Below are 25,288 nucleotides of genomic sequence, written 5' to 3' on the forward strand. Positions count from 1 at the left end.
ACGTATGAAGAGTAGTCACGAGGGAAAGATGTGACATGGGTGAATTGCGCTCAGACCCATCCCTGCGATCACATGCTTGTAGTAGAGCCGAGGAAATGCTGCCGACGGAAGCCGAATTTTCACAGACCCCCCCAGGTCAGTGCCATTGCTGACGCTTGATAGTATGGGGCTGAACTGAATTACGGCGCAAGTTTGGTGCCTATGTCGACTAGACGCAGCTGTTGGACGAAGCGCTTGTAGGCGTCCGTAGCGAGAGGCTTGGTGAGTCCATCAGCAGCCATTTCAGATGTCTTTATCCATTGAGGTACTAAACGACCTTGCTGGACTTCTTGACGAAGCCAGTGCCTGTGGATGTCGACGTGACGAAGCTTCGTGGTGAGCTGAGCGTCTGGAGCCTTGAGAAGGCGAATCGTCTGCTGATTATCACAATAGATCTCTGGCGTAGTTGCTGGGTATCCAGCCGATTTCATAAGGCGCATGAAAGCAACTAAATCTCTTGCAGTTTGCGATAGTGCAAGAAGCTCGGCCTCTGTGGAGGAAGTAGTGACCGTGGATTGGCGTGCGGCCTTCCAATCAATAGCCCCGTTGTGTAGCAGAAAGAGAGATCCGTACGAGGAGCGACGAGTATCGATGTTGTCTGCAAAAGCAGAATCTGAGTAGACCTTGACGTCTGTTTCGTAAACTTTGAAGGCAGATTCCATGGCATCGGATGAGTACTCAATCGCAAGTGTAGGTGTGGAAGCGAGATATGCCAGTGCTCTGTCAGCAGCAGCCATGTGTTCATTGGAGGGATTCGACATAAAGCGTGCAAGTTGTGAAGCCGCAAAAGCGATGTCTGGACGTGTGACAACAGCTGGCCAATTTAATGACCCTACCTTCTGTTGATATAGATTGACAAAGTCGGGCTGTGCTTGCGTGCCTTCTCGTGGTGCCATGTTGTCAGGCCTCATGGGTGTCTGGTACTTGTGCGTGGTGACGATGTTGAACTTAGTGATAAGTCGTTTGATATACGCGTCTTGTACAAGCCAAAGCTTCCGTTGACTGCGATCTCGTAGAATTCTGACTCCCAAGAACCAACTTGCTGGTCCGAGGAAATTGGTTTCGTAAATCTTTGAGATCTTTCTTTCGAATGCGCGTAGTTCGTCAGTTGCTGTGGCTGCGTATATCAGGTCATCGACGTAGTACATGACCAGGAGAGTGCCATTGGGATCCTTGTACAGACAGTTGCAACCATTCACGGGTACCAGTCCGATGTCTAAAAGCGTGTTGGTGAGGTGTTGGTACCAGAGGTATGGTGACTGCTTTAGTCCGTAGAGAGCCTTTAACAGTTCCCAGATGTCAGTGCCTTGCGAGAAGCCGTCTGGTGCCTGTACAAAGGTCTGTTTATCGATGTTCGGATTGATGAAAGCGTTGACCATGTCCGCTTGAGCAGTTTCCAGATCGTAGGCTGCTATTATTGACATGAAGTAGCGGAAGACTCGCATTGCAGCAGTGGCGGCGAAAGTTTCTTCTGGGGTTGGCTGTAAGTCTCCGCGTACGCAAATACGTGCTTTGAACTTCTTGAGATAGCCATCTTCATCGAACTTATACTTCAAGACCCATACCAAAGGTAGGACTCCTTGTTGGTCGGCGGATTCTTTGGATGCCCAATTAAATGCTTCTTTGCTGATCAGCGTATTGATTTCCTTCTCGCATGCTGCACGCCATTGACTGGCGTATTGGGATTTCATGGCTTGCCAGTACGTTTTTGGCTCTGGAGGCATGGAGTCGCGATGCGGACGACTGTTCTTGACCCCCCCAGCGAAGGAAGCATGAAATTGTCCCTCAGCAAGCTGTGCTACGGCAAGTGCAGCGTTTCGTCGGCGTGTTCTGCGATTTGGAAGGATGTTCGCAGTATCGACATCCGCGCTGATCGTGTTGGCACGAGGCGCCACATTGACTCTGCGTGATTGTGATGGTAGAGTTTGCGACGCCCCAGTGAGCTGTGTAGGCGATGATGGAGGAAGGAGATCAAACTGTGAGTTTTCTGTTTCCGGAAAATCAATGTCTGGCGTGGGACTGGGCGTGCGAGGGTTCACGGGAGGTGCTGCCGTGGCCGTCTCGTTCTGAGTGTTGGATTGTGAAGGCGAGGCTTCTGGTGAGGGCGTAGGTTGGCCACTCCAAGGTTTGACGGGTTTTTTCATTGTTATTTTTTCTGTTTCTGAGGGCGAGATGGCATCTGGTACGGGTGTTTCCACTGGTTGCTGGACTGTTTCTTGAAGAACGGTTTCCCATATATCCTCATCAGGTTCCGCAGCGGAGTCTGGCTCGATCGTGCTGACGAAGTGTTGTATTGGCTGCAGGATTGCCAGGTCGACACTTCGTGGGTCGTAAAAGTCTGTCTCGTCAAAAGTGACGTCTCGTGTGCGGATGACTGCCTGCTGACTCGGCACCCAGATCTGGAAGATATTGGTAGAATGGTATCCGACAAGATAACCAATGTGCGCTCGATATTGGAGCTTCATTCGATGCGGGATATTGCGGATCAACGGATATGCCTTGCATCCGTAGGGACGGATGTGGGCGAGCGAAGGTTTGTGTCCGTATAGCGCTTCGAAGGGCGTCCGATATCTAAGTTTACCTTCATCTTCAACTGCGAGTGCGCGAGTGGGAGTCCGATTCAGGAGATACACGGCCGCTTCCATGACTTCTGGCCATAGATCATGTGGAAGAGGTCCTCGAAGCGTACGAGCCTTCTGGACAATCATCTTACCAGCATGTTCAGCACGACCATTCTGTGCTTGAGTGGAGGCGGCGCTCGATTCAGTGATGACGCCAAATTCCTGGGTGAGCTCGCGGTATGGTGCTCCTAAGAGCGCCCAATCGTTGTCGGAGCGGAAACATTTGACGTTGCGGCCATGTTGATTTTTGACTAAAAGAATAAACGCGCGGAGATGTGGCACAACCTCCTTGCGCCGACGCAGAGGCCAAAACCAGTGTGCATGGCTGATCTGGTCGACCAGGTGGAGCCCCCATTCCATACCGTTGTAAGCGCGGTCCATCTGGATAAAGTCGAAGCAGACTCTGTCGAAAGGATTGATTGCCTGGATCTCATTTTGGTTTGATCGGCGTGAGACAATTGCGTGTGCCTTTGACAGAGCACAAGTCTGGCATTCGATGGTGGTTGGACCATGTTCCACCCCCTTCACGCCATCGACTGCTTTGACAAGATGTTTCATTACATCAGGGCCAGGGTGACCAAGCGCCTGATGCCATCTATTTTCTGCGGCGGTGATGGGCTTGCGGGGTGTTGCGCTTGTGACGGCAAACGCGCTGCTCTGGAAGAGCTCCATAGGCGTGTCATGGCCAAAGTTGACGAACAGGTGGCCATTTAGTTCTCGTAGGCGCGCAAAGACAGGTTCGTCGTCGGAAAAGAGCACATTGTCACGAGTGTTGAGGTACACTCCGCGAGATTTGAGCAGTTTGTTAGATACCAGGTTGGTGAGAAAGTCCGGCACGTAGGCAACATTGGTGAGTTTGATGAACTCGGTCTTTTCAGGGCCACTGATAGGTATGACAACCTCTCCGTAAGCCTCTATTTTGACCTTCTGGCTGCCGGCAGCGAGCCATTCATTCTGCACCTGGCGTGTCTCGGTGAAGGCCATACGTGAGTTGGTGACGTGGACGTCTGAACCAGTGTCATAAATCCAGCTGTCTCGGAGGCGCTCGAAGTGATCGTGATTTTGGACTGAGAAAGTCCCGGCGGTTGAGGAGGTTGCGAAGGCCTTCTTGATTTCGATGCCTGTACTCGCGTTCGACGGCTGATCTGGCTTGTTCTGCGCAGATTCTGGTTTCTTGACGTACTTGGTTGAGTTCTCGACTGACTTGCGTAGCTTCCAGCTATCAGCGAGTTTCTTGTTTATCGAATCGTGAATTTGCTGGTTCGCCTTCCAGTCCGATGGGCGAAGTGACGGGTGGAGGTACAGGCATGCACTGAACCGATGCATCTCTCCACATAGGCAAGCCTTTTCCACGGGCTTCTGTTTTGGCTGATCGGTGGTTGCGACAAAGGCTCCCGTCTGAGGCTGGTAACCTCTCAAAGCGTTGACCAACTGGCACTCCTGTCCGAATTGAACCAGAATATCTTCGAAGATGACTTCTTTGTTCTTTATCATTCGGGAGACCACTCGTTCTACCCAACCTGTCGGTGCGATGGGGCCAACAGACGCAAGCAGGGCTTCAACAGCGCTGGTGTTCTCAGCCTCTGACAACTCAAATTCTGTGAGAGTTGCGTGGGCTGCTAGCAGGTTGTTGATCCATACTTCAAGACCCTGCTTCTTCGGTGGCTGAAGGGCCGTCCTCCAGGCTTCACGAGCCTGTCTCTTCATCTGGGCGGTGGACTGATTGAACCGTTTGTAGAGAGCGGCGATCTGGTCCTTGGCTGTGTGTTTTTTCTTTAGCAAAAGCCGGCTGAGACTGCCGGAGACGGTTTGACCGATGAAGTCTGAGATTACTTGCAGAGCCTTCTGTTGCGCCTCATATCTCTTCAAATCGAGTGCGAAGACACGATACTTTCGCTCATACAAGGGGTCTTCCAGATCGGGGAGATGAGGTTCAGTAAGTAAGGTCTGGGTGGCGGGTGCCGCAGTTGCAGCTGCGTCAACAGTGGTTGGTGGTTCTGGTGTGAGGAGATCCCATACTGATAGGGAAATGGATTTAAGCTCTAAGCGGTGGTACCAGACATCCCAATCCGACTGAGAGGTCAGCGTGACCTCAAGTTGAAGCTTCTGAGTAGACATCTTGATTAGCGAATGTAAAGTTGCGTTAATACAAGTGAGGCGGGAAATGTGTTAGTTAGGGTGAAACAAAAGACGAGGTGACGAGAACAAGTGTAAAAAGTGAATCAGTAATAGCGAGTGCGAGTGAGCGTGAGATTCTGTGTTTTTTGCAAGTGGTAGACGTCAACCGGGCTCATAACTGTGAGAACCAACTTAGCGAGTAGTCTGAGTCTTTAGTGAAGACTTAGGTGCGGGAGCGTGTGTAAAGTTGATCTTGTATTGTCTGTCCGTTCTATCTGCTAACGAGTGATGGTACGAGCTACTTAAGTATCTGGAAGTGAACCCCTTCTCCAAACCATACCTGTCCTTGTGACTGAATCTCCAACCATTAGTTCACGATTAGTAGTTGGAGTATACGATTGTGACGTATGAAGAGTAGTCACGAGGGAAAGATGTGACATGGGTGAATTGCGCTCAGACCCATCCCTGCGATCACATGCTTGTAGTAGAGCCGAGGAAATGCTGCCGACGGAAGCCGAATTTTCACACCTGCTACGGTGCCGCAGTTTTGGGGGGAAACATAGAACCTATACCATCTCTAGCGCCAAACCTTGCAGGAGGGAAGGCTGCAGCACATATAAAGCCATTTATATACGGCCATTCCGCTGTTGTGGAATGCCAGTCGAAACAAACTCACTCACAGTCTCCTACATCTTCAGCATCCGAATCTGGGCCGTCCGCTGTGCCTAGCATACTGGATTTACCCCCTCTATCTACTACATCGCCTTCAATTGTTTGCTTGGCTGGGACGCGCTCGCCACTTTATGCGGCGACTAAGTTCTGCGAAACGATCCGTGGCCTCAACTCACCAGTAATGGAAGGAGCCTTTAGCCCGCTGGCCATGTATCAAAAGCAAAGGGTGCGAGAGGTCGTGAGCAGACGCATGTGTAGTAAGCGCTTGAGAGACCACAGCGAGGAGGAGGGAAAACTGCAGGCCGCTAAGCGGGTCTGTTCAAAGGGCGAAGCCATTGAAAATAGAAAAATTGCTCGCCTGAGGGGGGCGATGATAGTACGACATGCATTAGGGTCTTCATCACACTAGGGTTACGGTGGTAACATTGAAGCGCGCAATACAGAGCCTTTTTTAGAGGCCTCACCACGCAATCATGGGCCGGTCAGTGATTAATTTTGTTTACGCACAATCTGGGCTAATCTAAATGTGGACCATGAGTCTCTAGGCACCAGCTGGGCAGACCGCACGGCTAGTTGCAGAGCTGTTCTGTTGAGCTCAAAGAGTGCAGCACTAGATGTGCAAATAAGCAAACACATTCAGGAAAGGCCGAATCTCAACGGGCCTGCCGAAGATTTAGGAGGAGAGAGGAGAAATCGCAAAGAAGAGCAATTGGCATGGTGCTTCCATGCAGTCACATTTTCCTTTTTCTTGCTATTCGGAAATCACCGTGAGTGATAGGCTGAGGCTGCATATTGTGATGCGTACTCCGCCTCGCTTAGCCAAAAGCAAGGTAAAGTACGTACGATGGCGGTTCTTTTTGCTTGCTTTGATCTTAAACTCCCAACATTCTCTTTCAAGCCGCACCACTGTTTCTAAAATAGTTGATCCTGGTGGCTTGTAAGGCTATGGTTGCTTGCTGACTGAGTTCTGCATGCTGGGCGAAATGTTATTCGGGGACCGGTCCCGAGGAACCGGTACCAGGGGCTTAATTTTATTTTTATAGAGCGTTACGAGAGCGTCACTAGACTCTATAGGACTGCGAAGAACCGGTGAGTGGAGTTTGATGAGATGGAGGAGCGGCCATGGCCGATTGTTACACTGGCTATGAACCTCGGCTCTTTGTACTAATGCTGTCTTTGTTGGTGGTTTTATTTATTTAGTCTGGCTTGCGCTCTCCCAAGGGATAGATAGACGGCAAAGGACCTGTCCACAACTCCCACATTCCACTTCACATCTCAATTGAACATTCATCATCATGTGTCGCCCTATGCAAATTGCTAGACACACCTACTCTGTGTGTAAAAGAAGCCAGCTCCATGGCCATGCTCACATCTTCAACTGTCTGATATTCGAGGTGTGCGAACGGCCCGTCAAGGCATGTTTGCGTGCCATCAAGCACTTGCGCAACCCCTTCGATCCTTTCCACGACCGCAGCCATAGCCTTGAAAATTCCGGCGAGTATCAGTACATCGTATGCCAGCCCGGAATATGTCCCTGCCTCGAAAGCCGCATGGCCCTACGCGACTTCCATGTCATCGAGCGGGGCCCCGGCGAGCTCTCAGAGCTGTGGGTGATTGAGGACCAGAACGACCCATTGTTGTACGTAGCATTCAAGAGACATTTTGGTCGTCGGGTGCGTGAGAATAGCGCTCATGATCAGAGGGATAAACAAAGAGAAACAGAGAGAAAAAAGGAGAGAGGGAGAGAGAAGGAAAGAAGAAGAGATCGCTCGCGTGTGTATGCGGAGTACCCCGAAGACCGTGGAAATTGGACGCCAAGCCCTGGCCGTGATACGGAAGCTAGAGAGCGACGCCAATCGCGCCAATCGCGGGAGCACAGGCTACCAACTGAGAAGCAGCCCTCGAGATCTAGGAAGCGTTTCCAAGAGGGACGTTCTTCTAGTAGCCGGCCTGTAGATCAGAGATCGGAAGAGAGACTTCCCTTCGAGAACCTCACGCCAAACTGGAATCTACCCGGCAGATACACACCCGAAAGATATCCATCTTCCGGCCCTTCCTCTCACGAATACTCCCCCGAAAGATATGTTTCTAGAGGCCGCACTCCAGGCTCTGCGTCAGGCAGCCATAGAAATCCCGAGCGTGTACGGAAGAGCTCCCGGTCTGTTGGGTTTGTGCTGCCTGACGAGCACGACAACTACGGTTACAGTTATGACCACGGCGAGCGTGGCTTCGATGAGCGTAACTATCGCAGTAAAGAAAGAGCCCGGTGTGAGAGTCGCGGCCGGACTCGTCATGAGAGCAGAGTCAGCAGCGGCGACCGCTCACGTGACAGGTCATATGGAGCGCGCCACGGCGCTAATTGCGAGACGTCTCACAGCGAACGGCAGAATGCGCGCTATGATGGGTACTATGGAGATGACAGCTACGATTCGGTGCCACGGGCGTACCACAGAAAGACTAAAGAGTCGAAGACGAAGCGAGACTGTGCCCCTGCCCCCCCTTCTCATATTGGAGGAGATGGGAATAAGCTTGTGAATCAAGGGGGAAGCACGGCGAACAGGGCTGTGTCAAACTACAAGCCGCCGTCTGTCGAGAGCGTTGCGGAGTAAGGAGAACATACGGGTGGACAGGACAGAAGGCTTGGCAAGGATATAGGCATAGTAGACTCGGAAACATGCAAAGACTGGTTGGTGCTCAATGGAAATTACTATTTTAAGAACATCTCTCCGTGTAACGTATCACAAGCTAAGTGTTGGACCTAGAGCCGCTGATGCAGGCAGCCGATAGAGGCTATCTAATCTGCTAGAATAATGTGGCAGATCCAGCCGGTGGATGGCTGGCCTCTTCTCGTGGCGAGTTTCACTACGCGCTAGAGCTTCGTGTGGATGTGCGAGCGCTTAGGCAGACAAGGCCAGGGAAGCCAGGGAAACAAAGGGCTGTGTTTAGGGTTGCACGGCGCTTAGGCAGACAAGGGTTGAAGGATCCAATTAGCAAGGGGATAGCAATGATTGGCTGTGAAGAGAGGCATAGAGAGAAGAAGAAAGAGAAAAGAAATAGCTGAGGAAAATGAAAGAAATAAGGTATACCAAGAGGAAGCAAAGGTGATGGGAAGAGCGTGAAAGAGTGGAACGAACAGAGAGAATGTGTGAAAATGCGTGGTTGCTGTGGTGCTTGGAGACGCCGCCCAAAGCCGGGTGTTCTCAAAGCAGGGTTTCGTTTTATTTTTATATCATATTTTTCTTTCCTTTGTGGAAGTTCTCAACTGTTCTCGCTGCTTCTCGTTATTTGCACATTGCTTCGGCATTCAGTTTTTTATTTAGTTTCCCTGTCCATCATCTCCTTTGTTCTCCCTAATATGGACGTCTAAAAGAAAGGATCTGCTGCTGCCATTTTTTCTTTGTCTCCATCCTCGTCCTCGTCTACTTCTCTTTATTCCTCATATCCCTCTGCAGAACTCTGTTGATCTTGAGTTTCTTTGCGCTCCTTAGTCTCTCGCTTTGTTCTTTCCTTTGCCTTTTCCTTTCCCGTTTCTGCATCTTGTTTTACCTGGAGTAAAAACTCTTCCCGTTGCCCTTCTTTTTTCATCTCATCTTGTTTCCTGCTTCTCTCCTCCCAAGCTTCGTCTCTTCTTTGCTCTCCTCATTTTAAACATTTCCAACTTTTCCTTGCTGCAAATATAGTTTCATATCTCTCTAGCCCATCATGACTTTTGGTATCTCCCAAAACATCCCCAACGTGCCATCCAACCTACGCTCCAAAGTGCTCGATATCGCCTCACTGCGTAGCCTCCCCCGCCATGTCTCCACTTCCCATACACCGTATCTTGGTCTGCGTGCCCGCCTGTCTCAGGTGTGGTTGAACCGCTGGACTGTCCTGTTACTGCTTGTGCTGGTCCGCGTTCTGCTAACTCTCGGCAGCCTGCACGACAACATCGACGATGCTAGAGAAAAGGCGCTTTCGGCCTGCACCAAGGTTGAGGATGTTGGTAGCGCCATGGCATCTATGCCTCATTATCTATCGGTCGGCGTTAACGATATGTCGGCCGGTATGGTTGACACAGCTGTTCGTGCCATGGTTGGTGCCATGGACCTGGCATTGACGGTCGTCGAGAGCCTGATCATCTTTGTCATCAACATGATGACGTCGACTTATGTGTGTCTCGTGACGTCGCTAATTCACAGTGGCCTAAATGCTGCAGCAAACGTCACGCAGGAAGTCACAGACTTGATGAATAAGGCTATCAAGGGCGTCACAGACTCGATTTCTTCAGGCGCTGACTCGCTGCAAGACACCATCAACAAGTTTGCTGATGAGATTGAAAGCTCTGTCTTTGGCAGCCTGCTCCCAGACATCCCTAAAGTCAACTTCACTGAAGATTTGACGAGCCTAAACAATATCAAGATCAATACTACTAGCTTCGTCAGCGACCTGAACGAGCTTAACGACAACATTCCCACCTTCGAGCAGGCCAAGAACATGACTAATGCTGCTATCTCTGTACCGTTCGACCTGATACGAGATGCAATCACCGACAAATACGCCAACTACCGTTTTGACAGCACTGCCTTCCCGATAGCACAGAAGCAGCAGTTAAGCTTCTGCTCCAATAATGATGGACTTAACAGCTTTTTCGATACGCTATATGAAACCGCCCGCTCAGCTCGCACCGCCTTCATCGTCGTGCTTATCCTACTGGCTCTTGCTGCAATGGCCCCTGCTGGCTGGATGGAAGTCCGCCGCTGGCGCCGCGACCGCTCTAATGCCCAGATTGTGCAGGCCAGTCACGGCAGTGGAGCTGGCAGTCCTATGGCTGCGCAGGCTGAGCCACCACGTGATCCCATGGACGTTGTGTATATTGTAGCACACCCACACTCGGCCCACTGGGGCCTCATGGCTGCATCGCGGCTTAGTGGCAAGAATCAAATCCTACTGCGTTGGACATGGGCCTACATGACTACTACACCAGCGTTGTTTGTGCTTTCCCTAGCCGTGGCCGGACTGGCCGCATGTCTTTGCCAGCTGGCCGTGCTGCATGCGTTGCAGAAGCAGATTCCAGCATTGAGTGACCAAGTGGGCGATTTTGCCGGAGATGTTGTAACTACGCTGCAGAATGCTTCAAACGAATGGGCTGTTGGCGCAAACAGCGTTCTGAGCGAGCTGAACGCTGATGTCAACGCTGATATTCTCGGCTGGGTGATCAACGGCACGACAGCGGCAAACAACACGCTTAATAGTTTCACCGATGTGATGGAGACGGCGCTTGGTACGGCTTTCAATGGGACCGTTCTCAAGGAGCCTATCTCCGATGTGATCTACTGCCTTATTGGCCTGAAAGTCGCCACCGTGCAGAAGGGCTTGACCTGGCTGCAGGAGCAGGCCAATGTGTCGTTCGCACAGTTCCCAGCCGATGTGTTTAGTGCTGGTGCTAACTCTAGCCTGGGGGCAGACTCGAATATGACAAGCTTCCTAGCTAGCCCTGCTAGTGTTACGACAGACGAGATCTCTGCTGCTGCTGACAAGATTGTCAACAAGCTTCGCAGTGCTATAACGGTCGAGGCTTTAATTTCGCTCGGCGTGCTTCTTGTCTATGTTGTAGTTGTGCTCTCTGGCATGCTAGCTGGGCTCTATGCTGCTATCACAACCGAGAAGACCCGGGCCGAGGGTGGCGGCAGTTTCACCTTTGCAGACCCTCACGGCCAACCAAACGATAGCCCACCGGTTTACACGGCCACACCTACCGATGCATACAGAATGCCCAGACGCAACAGTGCTGCAACGGTGGCCGCACTTGGAAAGCTGCTAAAGACTCGAGCAGGGCTTGACAATGATATCGGCCAAGAGTACGCCGGCGCTTCTGTCACCAGCGAAAAGGCCGCTGGCGGTGGACGGAACTAGGAGACTGTCTACGGCCATGCAGGCCCAGGGGGCCCAGTTGGCCATGAGGATCAGGAGTGTAATCGGCCTCAGCTAAAGCCGAGTGTTAAACAGCGTGCTGAAGATCAAACTAGGGCCGGGGCGGAGCCTAGGCCAGGCGACAGGCCTGCACGCTTACAGCCAGTAAACTTTTTCGATGATGCGTATGCCTACTCGACATCGATGCAAAGCCCGGCATATGAGGCTGGTGTGTTTTCCGACTCGGAATGGGTTCGGCATAAGCCCCGGGGCTAGACGGCAAGTAGAGAGAGAAAAGGGGGGGTAGGGCCTGTTTGCGTTCTTCTTTTATTTTTCATTTGTTTCCTTGGTTTGGCTCTATTTTTCAACAGTGTTCAAGTGCGAATTACTTCGAACCGCTTTACTTTGCATCGCATAACAGCACCTCAGATCATATTACATCATAATAATCTGCATAATACACATGTCCAATTTTACGAGTTACGCTGTATAGACGTGGGGAGAGGACTATCTGAGTAGGGCACATGCTTGTTTGAAAGCATATTGTTAGGCTACGAGTGCTTTGGGTTATATGGTTCCCGAACCGCTGAGCACTACAACAGGCAATTTAGCGTTTTTGGAGCATACAAGCTTTAAGACTCCAAAATCTGTAGAGGTAATATGTTATCGCCCACTAAGAGCTTACAAGCATATATGCCCAAAGTGGCTTCTGGGATCTTGGCGGTTTGGCCATTTTGACCATGATGCCAGCGACTTTTCTTCATCCGGGAACACTACTAGTGTTGTCCAACTATCATCGCTCTTGAGGATCTATGGCCAGGGACCACAACGTTCCTTAAGCTTTGGCTTGGACTCAATCTAATCTGGGGTTTCATGGTTGAGGATCGAAGCAGATGCGTCAACTGGCGGCCAGTCGATTTAAATAGCTCACCCACAAGAGTGGGGGGACTTGCAATTGTCCTTAAAGCGCCTTTGAGATGTTGCGATGTTTTGCTCTGTTGTGAAATGTGAGAATGTTTTTGTTAAAGCTTCTTATTTCACGAGACAATGAACGAGCACTGCGTTATTGAAAAGATCAGGGCTAGATGATTACAGATGCGTGGTGGTACAATACGATGTATCAGCCACTTTGCGCCACATCATCACGTGACAAAGCATAGACCATTAGACCACAGCAAGTTAATTTGGTGGGCACCGTTTTCCCCACATTTGCTGTCACGACGATCAGGGTCGACGTTTCTTACACCTCCTTCAATACCATCATGATGTTTGCAAAAGATAAACGCACTCATTTCTTCATGATTTTGCAATAAGCTTTCTTTCCCTTGTTCAGTGTTCTTGTGCTGCCCTTCTTGCTACCCTTCACGCTTAAGCTTGTGCTACTGGCACCTGTGAGCAACCTTAGCGGTACTCTTGTAGGACGAACCAGCTTATCTTCTACCTTTCCTTGGGCAAAGTCTCAAACCTCGGAACACTCAAAGATATCTACCAATACTAACTAGCCCGAGAACCCTGAAGAATCACCCCAGATCATCTTCAGCCAGTTTTTCGCCGGTGACTCAAATGAGGTGTGATTACTTTACCTTGGCAAGCTAGATTGAAACTTCGAGTGCCATATTCCATAAAAGCTGGCAGTTAAGCGCTGTCTAGCAAGTAAAGGGCCGACTCTCCCGATGGCTAGTATAGGTGGCGAGAGCCATAGAACAGCCAGGGGAGCTAGCAAAATGCGATGCAGATAGCCGAAGAAAGAAAGCGTATATCAAGAGCCGGTCCCTGTGGCAGAAGCGGGCAGGCTTAGCAGTGAAGAATGGGGGCTTTGCGATGGATAATACTAGAGCCGAGCGGCTTGCCTATGCGGCTGGCAGTAGTGTAATGCGTGTTCAGCAACGGGAAACTAACGTCCGTCGGCATTGTTTTGGAACTTGTCGTGACATGACTGACTTGGCTGAGAGAAAGAAAAACGCAATCAGTAATTAATACAAAGCAGCCGCGAGGCCACGATAACAGAAAAATATGCCACTGGGAAAGCAAAGTATCGTCTAAAATCTAATAGTCAGAACAAGTGGAAGTACTATACGCTCATGAAAAACAAAACAAGGAAACAAAGGAAAAGCAACCCAAGTAAAATCAATTCTCCAACGCCCAAAACAACCTGGGCATCTCCACCATCTCATTTGTGAAGCTTTTCACTGAGATCTTTTTGCAATACTCGAACTGGCGCGACTTCTCGGCAGCCTTTTTCTTTTGCTTCACCCACAGCTTCTCAAATGATTCCAAATACCCAAACGACCACTGTGGCCGGCGATAGACTTTGGACAGGGAAAAGCCAAACACCATGACATTGTCAGTTTCGGAGTTGTACCGCATTTTGTTCAGGCTCAAAGTTCTCCACGTCACGCCTTGCCCGTGAATAGCGCGGAGCGATTTCACGCCTCGGTCTTTAAGTGACCAATATGCCTTGTTTGACACGTTAAGCTGATCCCCTGCCCACGAGAGGAACATCATAAACCCGAGAGTGTATCCTGAGCGGTGAGGAAAGTCCCGGTCCATTTTACACAAGTCTATTGTGCCAAGATAAACGGGGACAAAGGTACCTTGGATTGGCTCGAGACGATGATACACACAGGCCTCATTCCCAAAACGGTCTGCGTTAGACTTGGGGGTGCCCTTTCCCACAAACTTGTAGCCATAGCCTAGTAGAGTGACAGCAAATAAACCAGTGAAGGTTCCGGAAATACACAGGTCCTCAATGCCACGATACTGGAGCTCATCTATTTGCTTTTTGAGAAGCTGACTCCATTTCTGGTACGAGACAGGATGATGGCCAGAAAAGTCATTGATGCTTTTCTTTTGGCGATGGAGAGCTACATTAGGACACATAGAATCCAAAGTTGTTCCCTTGACCAGACCTAGCAGGCATTTCTGCGTGCAGTAGCCAGTTAACTGTCGACTATCACCGCTGTTGTAAGTCGACTCTTGTTGGCTGGAGCTGCTGTCACTATCATCCCTAGCACCACTACTGCCACTACCACTAGGTGATCCTTGATGGTCACCAGCAGGACCACCTTGTGTCCCCGAAGAATTGGATCCCGATCCACCATTACTATCGTCATCAGGCCAACGTCGGCTGGGTCTAAAAGATTCGTTATTTTCATCATCACTTTGACTACGTTTTCTTTTGCGCAAATGATATGGCGAACGGCGCAGATCACGGAAACTCGCAGGTCGATAGGCGGGTGAATCTGGTGAGGCTTGTCTTGCAGACTCTGGGATTTTTTCCAGGAGATTTTTAGGATCAACTAGCCAATTCTTCATGTTAGCGGACACTTCACTACATTTTTGTTGGTCGTGAAGACGGCGCTGCCCAGTCTCGCCAAGCGCTATGATGGTAAAGGCCAAATGCTGCCCTAGAGCTGAGTACCAATGGCGAGTAGTAGTCTCAAACTCCTCGCGCATCTCTGGTTCTGGCTCTGCAAGATGGTAGAGAAGCGTTTCTGGATGGGCCCAATCTATGTTTAGAAACACAGTAGATTCCCCATTGGAGACGAGACCATACTCCAGTCCAGCACGAATCATATAATCGTATGCCTGTGTAATTGAGGCGGCAGTAGCCCTCTCGGCATGGTATTTGAACAGGCCAGCAGTGTCGTCAGGATGAGGGATGGTCACGCGGTTCACGACATCTTCGAAGATCTTATTCACTTGCAAACCAGCACGAAGGTGGTGAGTTGTCAGTTTGTGGGGGGCCTTCAACTCTGAAATATAAGCCCAAGACTGCTTGTTGGTAGTACGGTCCGTCGGTATACATACACAAAACCGGACGGGATTAATTGCCCCATAATGACTTTCCGGTCGAAGCGTAATATTTTCTGGGGGAGTTCTGGGCCTTGCGGCAGAAGAGTCTTGAGAGCTACTTTCCTCGTCAAAAACTTTACTGATGACATGGGCGTAGTTCTCAAAAATGATGCCTCGTCCAACATCAAACTTGGCACTGAAGCTCTCATCATGGGCGAGGGCTTTGAGTATGGCCATGATCGGTTCCTCGATGCTACTAGCCATGAAATGCTCAAGGGCCTTTTCATCAGCCACAGCCCGACTGGACATTCGTTGGCCTAAGGCGGTCAAGAAGTGCTTAGACTCGAAGATTCTTTTGGCAGCAACGGATGACTCCCGCAAGCTTGCGATAGCAAGCTGTTGGGCACTGATGAAGTTCGACCAGGGCTTCAAGTACGTAGGACAGTTTTTGCTGGTGCTGCCAGAAACAGCGCCCCGGGTCCCAAAGTTCTTATTCCTCTGTACGCACAATTTAGATGACACTAGAGAGCTGCAGGCCTCTACGTATTCGTCCAAGGTCGTTAACTGAATAGCCTCTGCAGAAGCTTTGGCGTGTTGCTGCGCCTCCGTGGCCTGTTTTTGCGCCTCATTAACCTTTTCTTCGGCTTGTTTTTGTGCCTCCGTGGCCTGTTTTTCCGCTTCCTTAACTTTCTTTTTGGCTTGTTTTTGTGCTTTCATGGCCTGTTTTTCCGCCTCCTTAACCTTTTCTTCGGCTTGTCTTTGTGCTTCCTCAGCTTTTTGTGCTGCTTGTCGCTGTTCTTCTACGGCATTGTCAGCCATGTCTTCAGCGCGCCGGGCTTGCCTTTCTTCGGTTTGGGCTCGCTTCTTTTCGGATCGGGCTTGCTTTTTGTTGGCTCGGGCCAGTTTTTCCGCTGCTTGCGCTCGATCATCGTTGGATTTGGCTCGCTCTTCCGCTGCTCGGGTCTTCTCTTCCGCTGCTCGGGTCTTCTCTTCCGCTGCTCGGGTCTTCTCTTCCGCTGCTTGGGCCCGCTCTTCGGCCGATTTCACCAACTGTGTAAGACGTTCAATGTTTGATGATTCCATTGTGAATCACACTAGATCAAACACCAATAAAAGCACAAGCCACAATGTGAAAAAATGAAGATATCGAGGAAAATTGGTGACACCAATAAATGAGATGGTATTACCAGGCCGTTAAAGGATATCGGAAAATAGAAAGAAAGTTGGCTTGGTAGGAGAGATGCTAAAGCAGAGTTGGATTAATATACAAAAGAAATTAATTTAGTGGGGGGAGCACAACAATATCACCCATCGTTTAAGCGATAATCTGCCGTCTATAGCGAGTGTTATACGTGACGTAAGCCTCGATGTACATGGCCTCAAATTTCTCATGTAAGTAAGCTTGAAAGAATTGTTTCGCTCAGAGAGCTTTCGAAGGGCTGTTCGGAAACTTGAGGTAGTCCTCCTCACTGATGGCGTCAAGAGGAGTATGAAGATCATCTGCAAAGCCACAGTTTTCAGCAAATCTCATAGCTCTTTCTTTCCATCGTGGATACACAGCCATCCTTTCGGGCTAGAGAATGGGCAGAAGCCCTGTAGTGGGGAGAGAGATGTTCAACGAAGTAGACAAGACGATGAGGCGCAATATTGGGACGAAAAAGGGTAGATATGGAAAAATGGGTTTTGTCGCGGAGGCAGCGACTTTAGAGTAGAGTTTAACTCAGAAGACAGCGACTGAAAGATAGCTGGAGACGTGATCGTATCTAAGTGTCCGGGCTCATAACCTTATAGTACAAATTGTATTGTATCCGTCAGTCATGTTGTTCTCCATCCATTGAATTTAGATCAGGGGGGCTACTTCTCCAGTCTGCCACTTCTATAACTCACTAGTGGACTACTCAATTCTGTAACTGGGCTATCCGGGTCACCACTAGATTCGCTGGCTCTTACTGTCAAGACTCTTTCAGCCCCAACTCCACCTAAGGATCCTCACGGACTAACAGCCGTACCGGAAAGCATTGACACTGTCTCGGGCGATGTAGACATGGCCCATGAGGTGGGTCAGTCGACTCGCTCTATAAGAAGCCATGCTGTCGACCAGCATCTATGAATCCGTAGAACTGCAGCACGAATTGCTGCCGGCCTTTTTGTTGGAGCGATCAGAGAGCAGCGAAACCCAGCACTTTAGTCAAATCAAGTTGCTGCCAAAGCGGCATCCCACGCTGCACGCTTGGCTGCCAGCGCGGCTCAAACAGCGTCAAACGCTACCGGAAATTCGACACAAGCAGCTTCGTTCGTTGAGCAATCTCTGAGTCGCGTAAACTCAGCTATTCGAGCAGCAATCGCCGCCAATGCGCAGGCGAATAGGGTTGCTAGAAATGCCCAGACATCTGTCACTTGAATGGGAGAAGCAGCTCGACTTATCGATTCACGGGTTGCCGAACAGTTGCAAGCAATTCAAGGGGCTTCTTGAGCAACTCAAGTTGAAGTCAGCGGTGAAGAACCCCCATTGCTTCTTCGTCTTACTGCCCGATCTGCAAATATCAAATATTACAGTGATGAGACTCACGGCTTAGTTCCTTGTCGAAGCCAGAGGCTTGCTGAACAGAATCAGTACCGAGCAGCGACTGACCGACAAACCATTATCTAGTTCATCCTAGATCTAGATTCGCGAGGATTTCCGCCCCGGCTACATGATGTGAAGGTAATAGCTGATAAATTGCTTACTGAACACAACGCGCCAAGTACTCAGGTGCTGACGAAGGAGAGAGAGAAAAATGAATAACCCCAATTCTACAACACGTTACTGTTGCTATTAATTGGACAGCGTGCCCTGTCCGCTGGCTTCATCGAGAGGCACGTCTGCGAAAGACTTTTAGTCTCGTTGTCACTCACCATTTTACCTAAGATAGAATTTTGTACCCTTTTGCCGCTTCTTGATCTTTACTAGAGCCTAGACAAGGGACATCTAAATAGCCAGCCAGCCTGCTTGGTATAAAAACAGGGTTTACAAGGAACAGTTGCGTTGTGTAACCTTGACATAACCAACCAAGGTACCGGGCTGCTATTTGACATTTCCTTACTCTGGGTTTGAGAAACTCGGCTTTTGATTCCTATAGGTAGCCTTCGAAGTCTTTAAGAGGTAGTGAGGCGGTTGATAGTGGCTCGGGAAATTGCGTCGTAGAGCTCCTCAGACCTGTATTTCGTCGTAGAGTATTGGTTCGATAGAAAAGGGAATAGCTTGTACATTATTGTGTTGAGTGTGACAGTGCCCGACACTCAGTACCAACTAGAATGAAGCTTGGCGTTCGCTCGTAGGCCGTGATTATTTGGGAGGGTCTATTAATTTAGATCCTCGTGATGTGACTAATTACCTGGCGATTTGATAAAACTAGTAACTACGAACGGCAGAATGTCGCTTAAACGATGGTAATAGGTTGCCTGCCTCCCTTGTTTATTGTTGTGCTCCCCCCACTAAATTAATTTCTTTTGTATATTAATCCAACTCTGCTTTAGCATCTCTCCTACCAAGCCAACTTTCTTTCTATTTTCCGATATCCTTTAACGGCCTGGTAATACCATCTCATTTATTGGTGTCACCAATTTTCCTCGATATCTTCATTTTTTCACATTGTGGCTTGTGCTTTTATTGGTGTTTGATCTAGTGTGATTCACAATGGAATCATCAAACATTGAACGTCTTACACAGTTGGTGAAATCGGCCGAAGAGCGGGCCCAAGCAGCGGAAGAGAAGACCCGAGCAGCGGAAGAGAAGACCCGAGCAGCGGAAGAGAAGACCCGAGCAGCGGAAGAGCGAGCCAAATCCAACGATGATCGAGCGCAAGCAGCGGAAAAACTGGCCCGAGCCAACAAAAAGCAAGCCCGATCCGAAAAGAAGCGAGCCCAAACCGAAGAAAGGCAAGCCCGGCGCGCTGAAGACATGGCTGACAATGCCGTAGAAGAACAGCGACAAGCAGCACAAAAAGCTGAGGAAGCACAAAGACAAGCCGAAGAAAAGGTTAAGGAGGCGGAAAAACAGGCCATGAAAGCACAAAAACAAGCCAAAAAGAAAGTTAAGGAAGCGGAAAAACAGGCCACGGAGGCACAAAAACAAGCCGAAGAAAAGGTTAATGAGGCGCAAAAACAGGCCACGGAGGCGCAGCAACACGCCAAAGCTTCTGCAGAGGCTATTCAGTTAACGACCTTGGACGAATACGTAGAGGCCTGCAGCTCTCTAGTGTCATCTAAATTGTGCGTACAGAGGAATAAGAACTTTGGGACCCGGGGCGCTGTTTCTGGCAGCACCAGCAAAAACTGTCCTACGTACTTGAAGCCCTGGTCGAACTTCATCAGTGCCCAACAGCTTGCTATCGCAAGCTTGCGGGAGTCATCCGTTGCTGCCAAAAGAATCTTCGAGTCTAAGCACTTCTTGACCGCCTTAGGCCAACGAATGTCCAGTCGGGCTGTGGCTGATGAAAAGGCCCTTGAGCATTTCATGGCTAGTAGCATCGAGGAACCGATCATGGCCATACTCAAAGCCCTCGCCCATGATGAGAGCTTCAGTGCCAAGTTTGATGTTGGACGAGGCATCATTTTTGAGAACTACGCCCATGTCATCAGTAAAGTTTTTGACGAGGAAAGTAGCTCTCAAGACTCTTCTGCCGCAAGGCCCAGAACTCCCCCAGAAAATATTACGCTTCGACCGGAAAGTCATTATGGGGCAATTAATCCCGTCCGGTTTTGTGTATGTATACCGACGGACCGTACTACCAACAAGCAGTCTTGGGCTTATATTTCAGAGTTGAAGGCCCCCCACAAACTGACAACTCACCACCTTCGTGCTGGTTTGCAAGTGAATAAGATCTTCGAAGATGTCGTGAACCGCGTGACCATCCCTCATCCTGACGACACTGCTGGCCTGTTCAAATACCATGCCGAGAGGGCTACTGCCGCCTCAATTACACAGGCATACGATTATATGATTCGTGCTGGACTGGAGTATGGTCTCGTCTCCAATGGGGAATCTACTGTGTTTCTAAACATAGATTGGGCCCATCCAGAAACGCTTCTCTACCATCTTGCAGAGCCAGAACCAGAGATGCGCGAGGAGTTTGAGACTACTACTCGCCATTGGTACTCAGCTCTAGGGCAGCATTTGGCCTTTACCATCATAGCGCTTGGCGAGACTGGGCAGCGCCGTCTTCACGACCAACAAAAATGTAGTGAAGTGTCCGCTAACATGAAGAATTGGCTAGTTGATCCTAAAAATCTCCTGGAAAAAATCCCAGAGTCTGCAAGACAAGCCTCACCAGATTCACCCGCCTATCGACCTGCGAGTTTCCGTGATCTGCGCCGTTCGCCATATCATTTGCGCAAAAGAAAACGTAGTCAAAGTGATGATGAAAATAACGAATCTTTTAGACCCAGCCGACGTTGGCCTGATGACGATAGTAATGGTGGATCGGGATCCAATTCTTCGGGGACACAAGGTGGTCCTGCTGGTGACCATCAAGGATCACCTAGTGGTAGTGGCAGTAGTGGTGCTAGGGATGATAGTGACAGCAGCTCCAGCCAACAAGAGTCGACTTACAACAGCGGTGATAGTCGACAGTTAACTGGCTACTGCACGCAGAAATGCCTGCTAGGTCTGGTCAAGGGAACAACTTTGGATTCTATGTGTCCTAATGTAGCTCTCCATCGCCAAAAGAAAAGCATCAATGACTTTTCTGGCCATCATCCTGTCTCGTACCAGAAATGGAGTCAGCTTCTCAAAAAGCAAATAGATGAGCTCCAGTATCGTGGCATTGAGGACCTGTGTATTTCCGGAACCTTCACTGGTTTATTTGCTGTCACTCTACTAGGCTATGGCTACAAGTTTGTGGGAAAGGGCACCCCCAAGTCTAACGCAGACCGTTTTGGGAATGAGGCCTGTGTGTATCATCGTCTCGAGCCAATCCAAGGTACCTTTGTCCCCGTTTATCTTGGCACAATAGACTTGTGTAAAATGGACCGGGACTTTCCTCACCGCTCAGGATACACTCTCGGGTTTATGATGTTCCTCTCGTGGGCAGGGGATCAGCTTAACGTGTCAAACAAGGCATATTGGTCACTTAAAGACCGAGGCGTGAAATCGCTCCGCGCTATTCACGGGCAAGGCGTGACGTGGAGAACTTTGAGCCTGAACAAAATGCGGTACAACTCCGAAACTGACAATGTCATGGTGTTTGGCTTTTCCCTGTCCAAAGTCTATCGCCGGCCACAGTGGTCGTTTGGGTATTTGGAATCATTTGAGAAGCTGTGGGTGAAGCAAAAGAAAAAGGCTGCCGAGAAGTCGCGCCAGTTCGAGTATTGCAAAAAGATCTCAGTGAAAAGCTTCACAAATGAGATGGTGGAGATGCCCAGGTTGTTTTGGGCGTTGGAGAATTGATTTTACTTGGGTTGCTTTTCCTTTGTTTCCTTGTTTTGTTTTTCATGAGCGTATAGTACTTCCACTTGTTCTGACTATTAGATTTTAGACGATACTTTGCTTTCCCAGTGGCATATTTTTCTGTTATCGTGGCCTCGCGGCTGCTTTGTATTAATTACTGATTGCGTTTTTCTTTCTCTCAGCCAAGTCAGTCATGTCACGACAAGTTCCAAAACAATGCCGACGGACGTTAGTTTCCCGTTGCTGAACACGCATTACACTACTGCCAGCCGCATAGGCAAGCCGCTCGGCTCTAGTATTATCCATCGCAAAGCCCCCATTCTTCACTGCTAAGCCTGCCCGCTTCTGCCACAGGGACCGGCTCTTGATATACGCTTTCTTTCTTCGGCTATCTGCATCGCATTTTGCTAGCTCCCCTGGCTGTTCTATGGCTCTCGCCACCTATACTAGCCATCGGGAGAGTCGGCCCTTTACTTGCTAGACAGCGCTTAACTGCCAGCTTTTATGGAATATGGCACTCGAAGTTTCAATCTAGCTTGCCAAGGTAAAGTAATCACACCTCATTTGAGTCACCGGCGAAAAACTGGCTGAAGATGATCTGGGGTGATTCTTCAGGGTTCTCGGGCTAGTTAGTATTGGTAGATATCTTTGAGTGTTCCGAGGTTTGTGACTTTGCCCAAGGAAAGGTAGAAGATAAGCTGGTTCGTCCTACAAGAGCACCGCCAAGGTTGCTCACAGGTGCCAGTAGCACTAGATCAAGCGTGAAGGGTAACAAGAAGGGCAGCACAAGAATACTGAACAAGGGAAAGAAAGCTTATTGCAAAATCATGAAGAAACTAGTGTGTTGATCTTTTGGAAACATCATGATGGAACCTGCGAGGTGTTGAAGTGTAAGAAACGATGTATTCAAAGCCCAGTTAGACTACGAGCAGCTCGAGCCTACATACACTGGAATATATATCATCGTGGTACTTGGTGATGCCATGTTTTCACATACCATGTTAACAGACCAGTCAAGACTACTTAGACACGGCTTCTTGCTTATATAGCGATGAGGAGACTACAGGGAGGGGCGTATATCCATTTGGCTGACAATTCAAAGCGCAGTTCATTCTCCAGTGTTCTAGTAGCCCTATCTCTATTATATCCAGGGAGGCGTCAAGGCAGGCAAGCCAACACAGAAAATATTACATTAGCTACTAAATCCCAAGCCCAAGCCCCCCCAGTTACCATACCAAGATGGAGTAGGCAGCTTATGCTAGGATAAATAGAAACGTATTATGAAGACTCGGTGTACCACGCACACTTGGTGATATATCTCACGTCAGCAGGTGTCATATTCGGCTAGAATACGGTCTATTTAGTTATGGAACCGCAGCAACAAGAGTAGTGTCAAGGGGACGAATGAATGTATTACCTCACCTAGGACAGGTGCAAAGGACAGGCTATGAAATGCCGGTTCGCATCGCGGAACAAGCCTGTACTTGTACAGCTACTACTCCATATTTTGATACTCTACTATGTATCTCATGGGTACTTATAACGACATGTAGCCTTCAACGTGTGGGCTTCCATTATTCCCAGTCCACAGCATCCACCATTTACAGCCCAGTTTTACCCTTGCCAATGTGCTCATTGCCAATGTTCCAGATAACCTCTAGATTTCATATTAGTTAGTGTATAGCAGTAGTGTGTCGAATGCATAGCCAGTATTGGTTGTTGATGTCTTTATGGGGGTTTCCCCGCCAGTACAGACCTGCCACACATTGATCAGTAAGCACAATTTTATGTGAGCGCCAAAAGGCTCAGGCCTATATTGAGGCACTCATCATCCCGTACCACCATTGCCGTTACTCTAGCGCAAGCTAATAAGTGCAGACAACGTGCGCATTTGACCAATATTTCCCCTCCCCATGTACGACGCCTATTTACATGCTCTCAAGTCCTCTACTTGCGCCAGCCTAACCTAAAATCTTGTTCCCATGTTGATATGCACAGACTTGATCTGTGTGTAAGCCTCCAGCCCAGCCTCGCCCAGCTCACGGCCAATGCCACTTTGCTTAACACCGCCAAATGGCACATGTGGATCACAGTCCTGTGTGCTGTTGATCCAAACCATACCAGTCTCAATATCAGCAGCAACCCGGTGACTGCGTTCCAAGTTGGTCGTGAATACAGCAGCTCCCAATCCATAAGATGTGCTGTTAGCCAGCTTGATAGCCTCCTCCTCTGTCTCAAAGGGCATAATCACCACTACCGGCCCAAAAATCTCCTCCTTGAAGATAGCCATGTCTGGAGTGACATCGGTGAAAACTGTAGCCTCGACATAGTAGCCCTTTGGCAAATGGGCAGGCACACCACCTCCCAGGGCAACAGTAGCACCGGCATCCTTACCAGCCTGAATGTACGAAAGCACACGTTCCTTTTGGGCCTTGGAAACCTGTGGGCCCTGGTACACTCCCTCGGCCCATTGGCTACCGGTAACACTAACAGCCTTGACTCTATCGATGAACTGGGCGACAAAGTCGGCATAGACGCTTTTTTGCACAAGCAAACGGGAGGTGGCCGTGCAAATCTGGCCCTGGTTGGACATGATGCCCATGTGAGACCATTTCACAGCCTGATCCATATCAGCATCCTCGAAAACGAGCAGCGGCGACTTGCCTCCAGTTTCGAGGGTGATATTCTTCAGGGTCTTTGCAGCAGCGGCCATTATATGGGTAGCGGTAGTGGTAGAGCCAGTAAACGCAATCTTGTCAACCAAGGGATGCTCAACAAGAGCACCTCCGGCCTCCTTGCCATAGCCGTTGACAAAGTTGACTACACCAGGGGGAAGCCAGCTGCCTTGACCAGGGTTCCTAGCATTAAAATCGACAGAGGGGTCTGCTCAGCGGCTTTGAGCACAACAGTATTGCCACAGGCTAGAGCTGGCCCAAGCTTCCAAGTAGCCATGGACATGGGATAGTTCCAGGGAATGATTTGACCAACGACGCCAATGGGCTGGCGTAGAGTGTAGGCCAGCTTGTTAGGGAGCACAATGGTCTGGCCATGGATCTTGTCACACCATCCAGCATAGTACCGGAGAGTGCTGACAGACTCAACCATATCAATAGCGAGAGCTTCAGCATAGGTTTTGCCTGTAACAATAGGGTTAATTTCTGTTTAGCTTAGGGTTATTAGACACAGGGCTGGCTGCACGCACCATTGCTCCAGGCGTCAATAGTAGCAAATAGCTTTTTATTCTCTTCCAGCAGATCAGCCAGCTTCCAAAGCAACTTGCCCCTATTAGCGTCAGAGAGGTCTTTCCATTCGGCGCTCTTTAATGCTTTAGCGGCAGCTTTAACGGCGGTATCGATATCGTCAGCGGTGGCAGCGGAGACGGAGACAATGGGCTCTTCAGTGCTAGATGGCGAAGGAGGAGGTTAGCGAGAAGCAAAAAGAAGGGCAGGAGACAGAACAAAGAAAAGGCAAGATTCACGCTGGATCGGTAGACTGGATAGTTTGGCCATTAGATGAAGGCACAAACTCATTATTGATAAAGAGGCCAGTGGGCTGAGACCAGGTCACGCCGTTGGGGGCTGTTAGAGAAACCGGGTGAGACATGGTTGCGACTTGGGAATCGAAGCTGAGACGGCAGAAGCGATAGCAAGACTGTATGAAGAGAGATTCAAAGACTGGCGGATGTATTCGGAAGTATAGTTAAAGCTGGCTGGCAAACCTCCCA

The 25,288-nt window shown here is 49.5% G+C and overlaps 6 protein-coding genes across 6 annotated transcripts; 3 read left to right on the plus strand and 3 right to left on the minus strand.

The window, feature by feature from the left end:
* Positions 1-179: 179 nt before the first annotated feature.
* On the minus strand, positions 180-4,778 carry HOO65_011293 (reverse transcriptase family protein; the record flags this gene model as incomplete). Its single annotated transcript, XM_070999932.1, has 1 exon — positions 180-4,778. The coding sequence occupies one exon, from the start codon at positions 4,776-4,778 to the stop codon at positions 180-182; it is 4,599 nt and encodes a 1,532-aa protein (XP_070863114.1).
* Positions 4,779-6,745: 1,967 nt separating this feature from the next.
* HOO65_011294 (uncharacterized protein) lies at positions 6,746-8,059 on the plus strand (the record flags this gene model as incomplete). The annotated part of the gene is made up of 1 exon (XM_070999933.1): positions 6,746-8,059. One exon carries the CDS (start codon positions 6,746-6,748, stop codon positions 8,057-8,059), a length of 1,314 nt encoding a protein of 437 aa, XP_070863115.1.
* A 1,093-nt stretch (positions 8,060-9,152) lies between these two features.
* Positions 9,153-11,345, plus strand: HOO65_011295 (Plasma membrane fusion protein PRM1; the record flags this gene model as incomplete). The annotated part of the gene is made up of 1 exon (XM_070999934.1): positions 9,153-11,345. One exon carries the CDS (start codon positions 9,153-9,155, stop codon positions 11,343-11,345), a length of 2,193 nt encoding a protein of 730 aa, XP_070863116.1.
* Positions 11,346-13,469: 2,124 nt separating this feature from the next.
* HOO65_011296 (uncharacterized protein) lies at positions 13,470-16,220 on the minus strand (the record flags this gene model as incomplete). The annotated part of the gene is made up of 1 exon (XM_070999935.1): positions 13,470-16,220. One exon carries the CDS (start codon positions 16,218-16,220, stop codon positions 13,470-13,472), a length of 2,751 nt encoding a protein of 916 aa, XP_070863117.1.
* Positions 16,221-18,813: 2,593 nt separating this feature from the next.
* HOO65_011297 (uncharacterized protein) lies at positions 18,814-21,564 on the plus strand (the record flags this gene model as incomplete). Its single annotated transcript, XM_070999936.1, has 1 exon — positions 18,814-21,564. The coding sequence occupies one exon, from the start codon at positions 18,814-18,816 to the stop codon at positions 21,562-21,564; it is 2,751 nt and encodes a 916-aa protein (XP_070863118.1).
* A 1,966-nt stretch (positions 21,565-23,530) lies between these two features.
* On the minus strand, positions 23,531-25,167 carry HOO65_011298 (Aldehyde dehydrogenase; the record flags this gene model as incomplete). The annotated part of the gene is made up of 4 exons (XM_071005723.1): positions 23,531-24,422; positions 24,521-24,701; positions 24,767-24,966; positions 25,043-25,167. The coding sequence occupies 4 exons, from the start codon at positions 25,165-25,167 to the stop codon at positions 23,531-23,533; spliced, it is 1,398 nt and encodes a 465-aa protein (XP_070863119.1).
* Positions 25,168-25,288: the final 121 nt, after the last annotated feature.

The sequence above is a fragment of the Ceratocystis lukuohia genome (assembly GCF_044167205.1).
Source record: "Ceratocystis lukuohia strain C4212 chromosome Unknown Supercontig1_pilon, whole genome shotgun sequence".
In the NCBI taxonomy this organism is placed as follows: Eukaryota; Fungi; Ascomycota; class Sordariomycetes; order Microascales; family Ceratocystidaceae; genus Ceratocystis; species Ceratocystis lukuohia.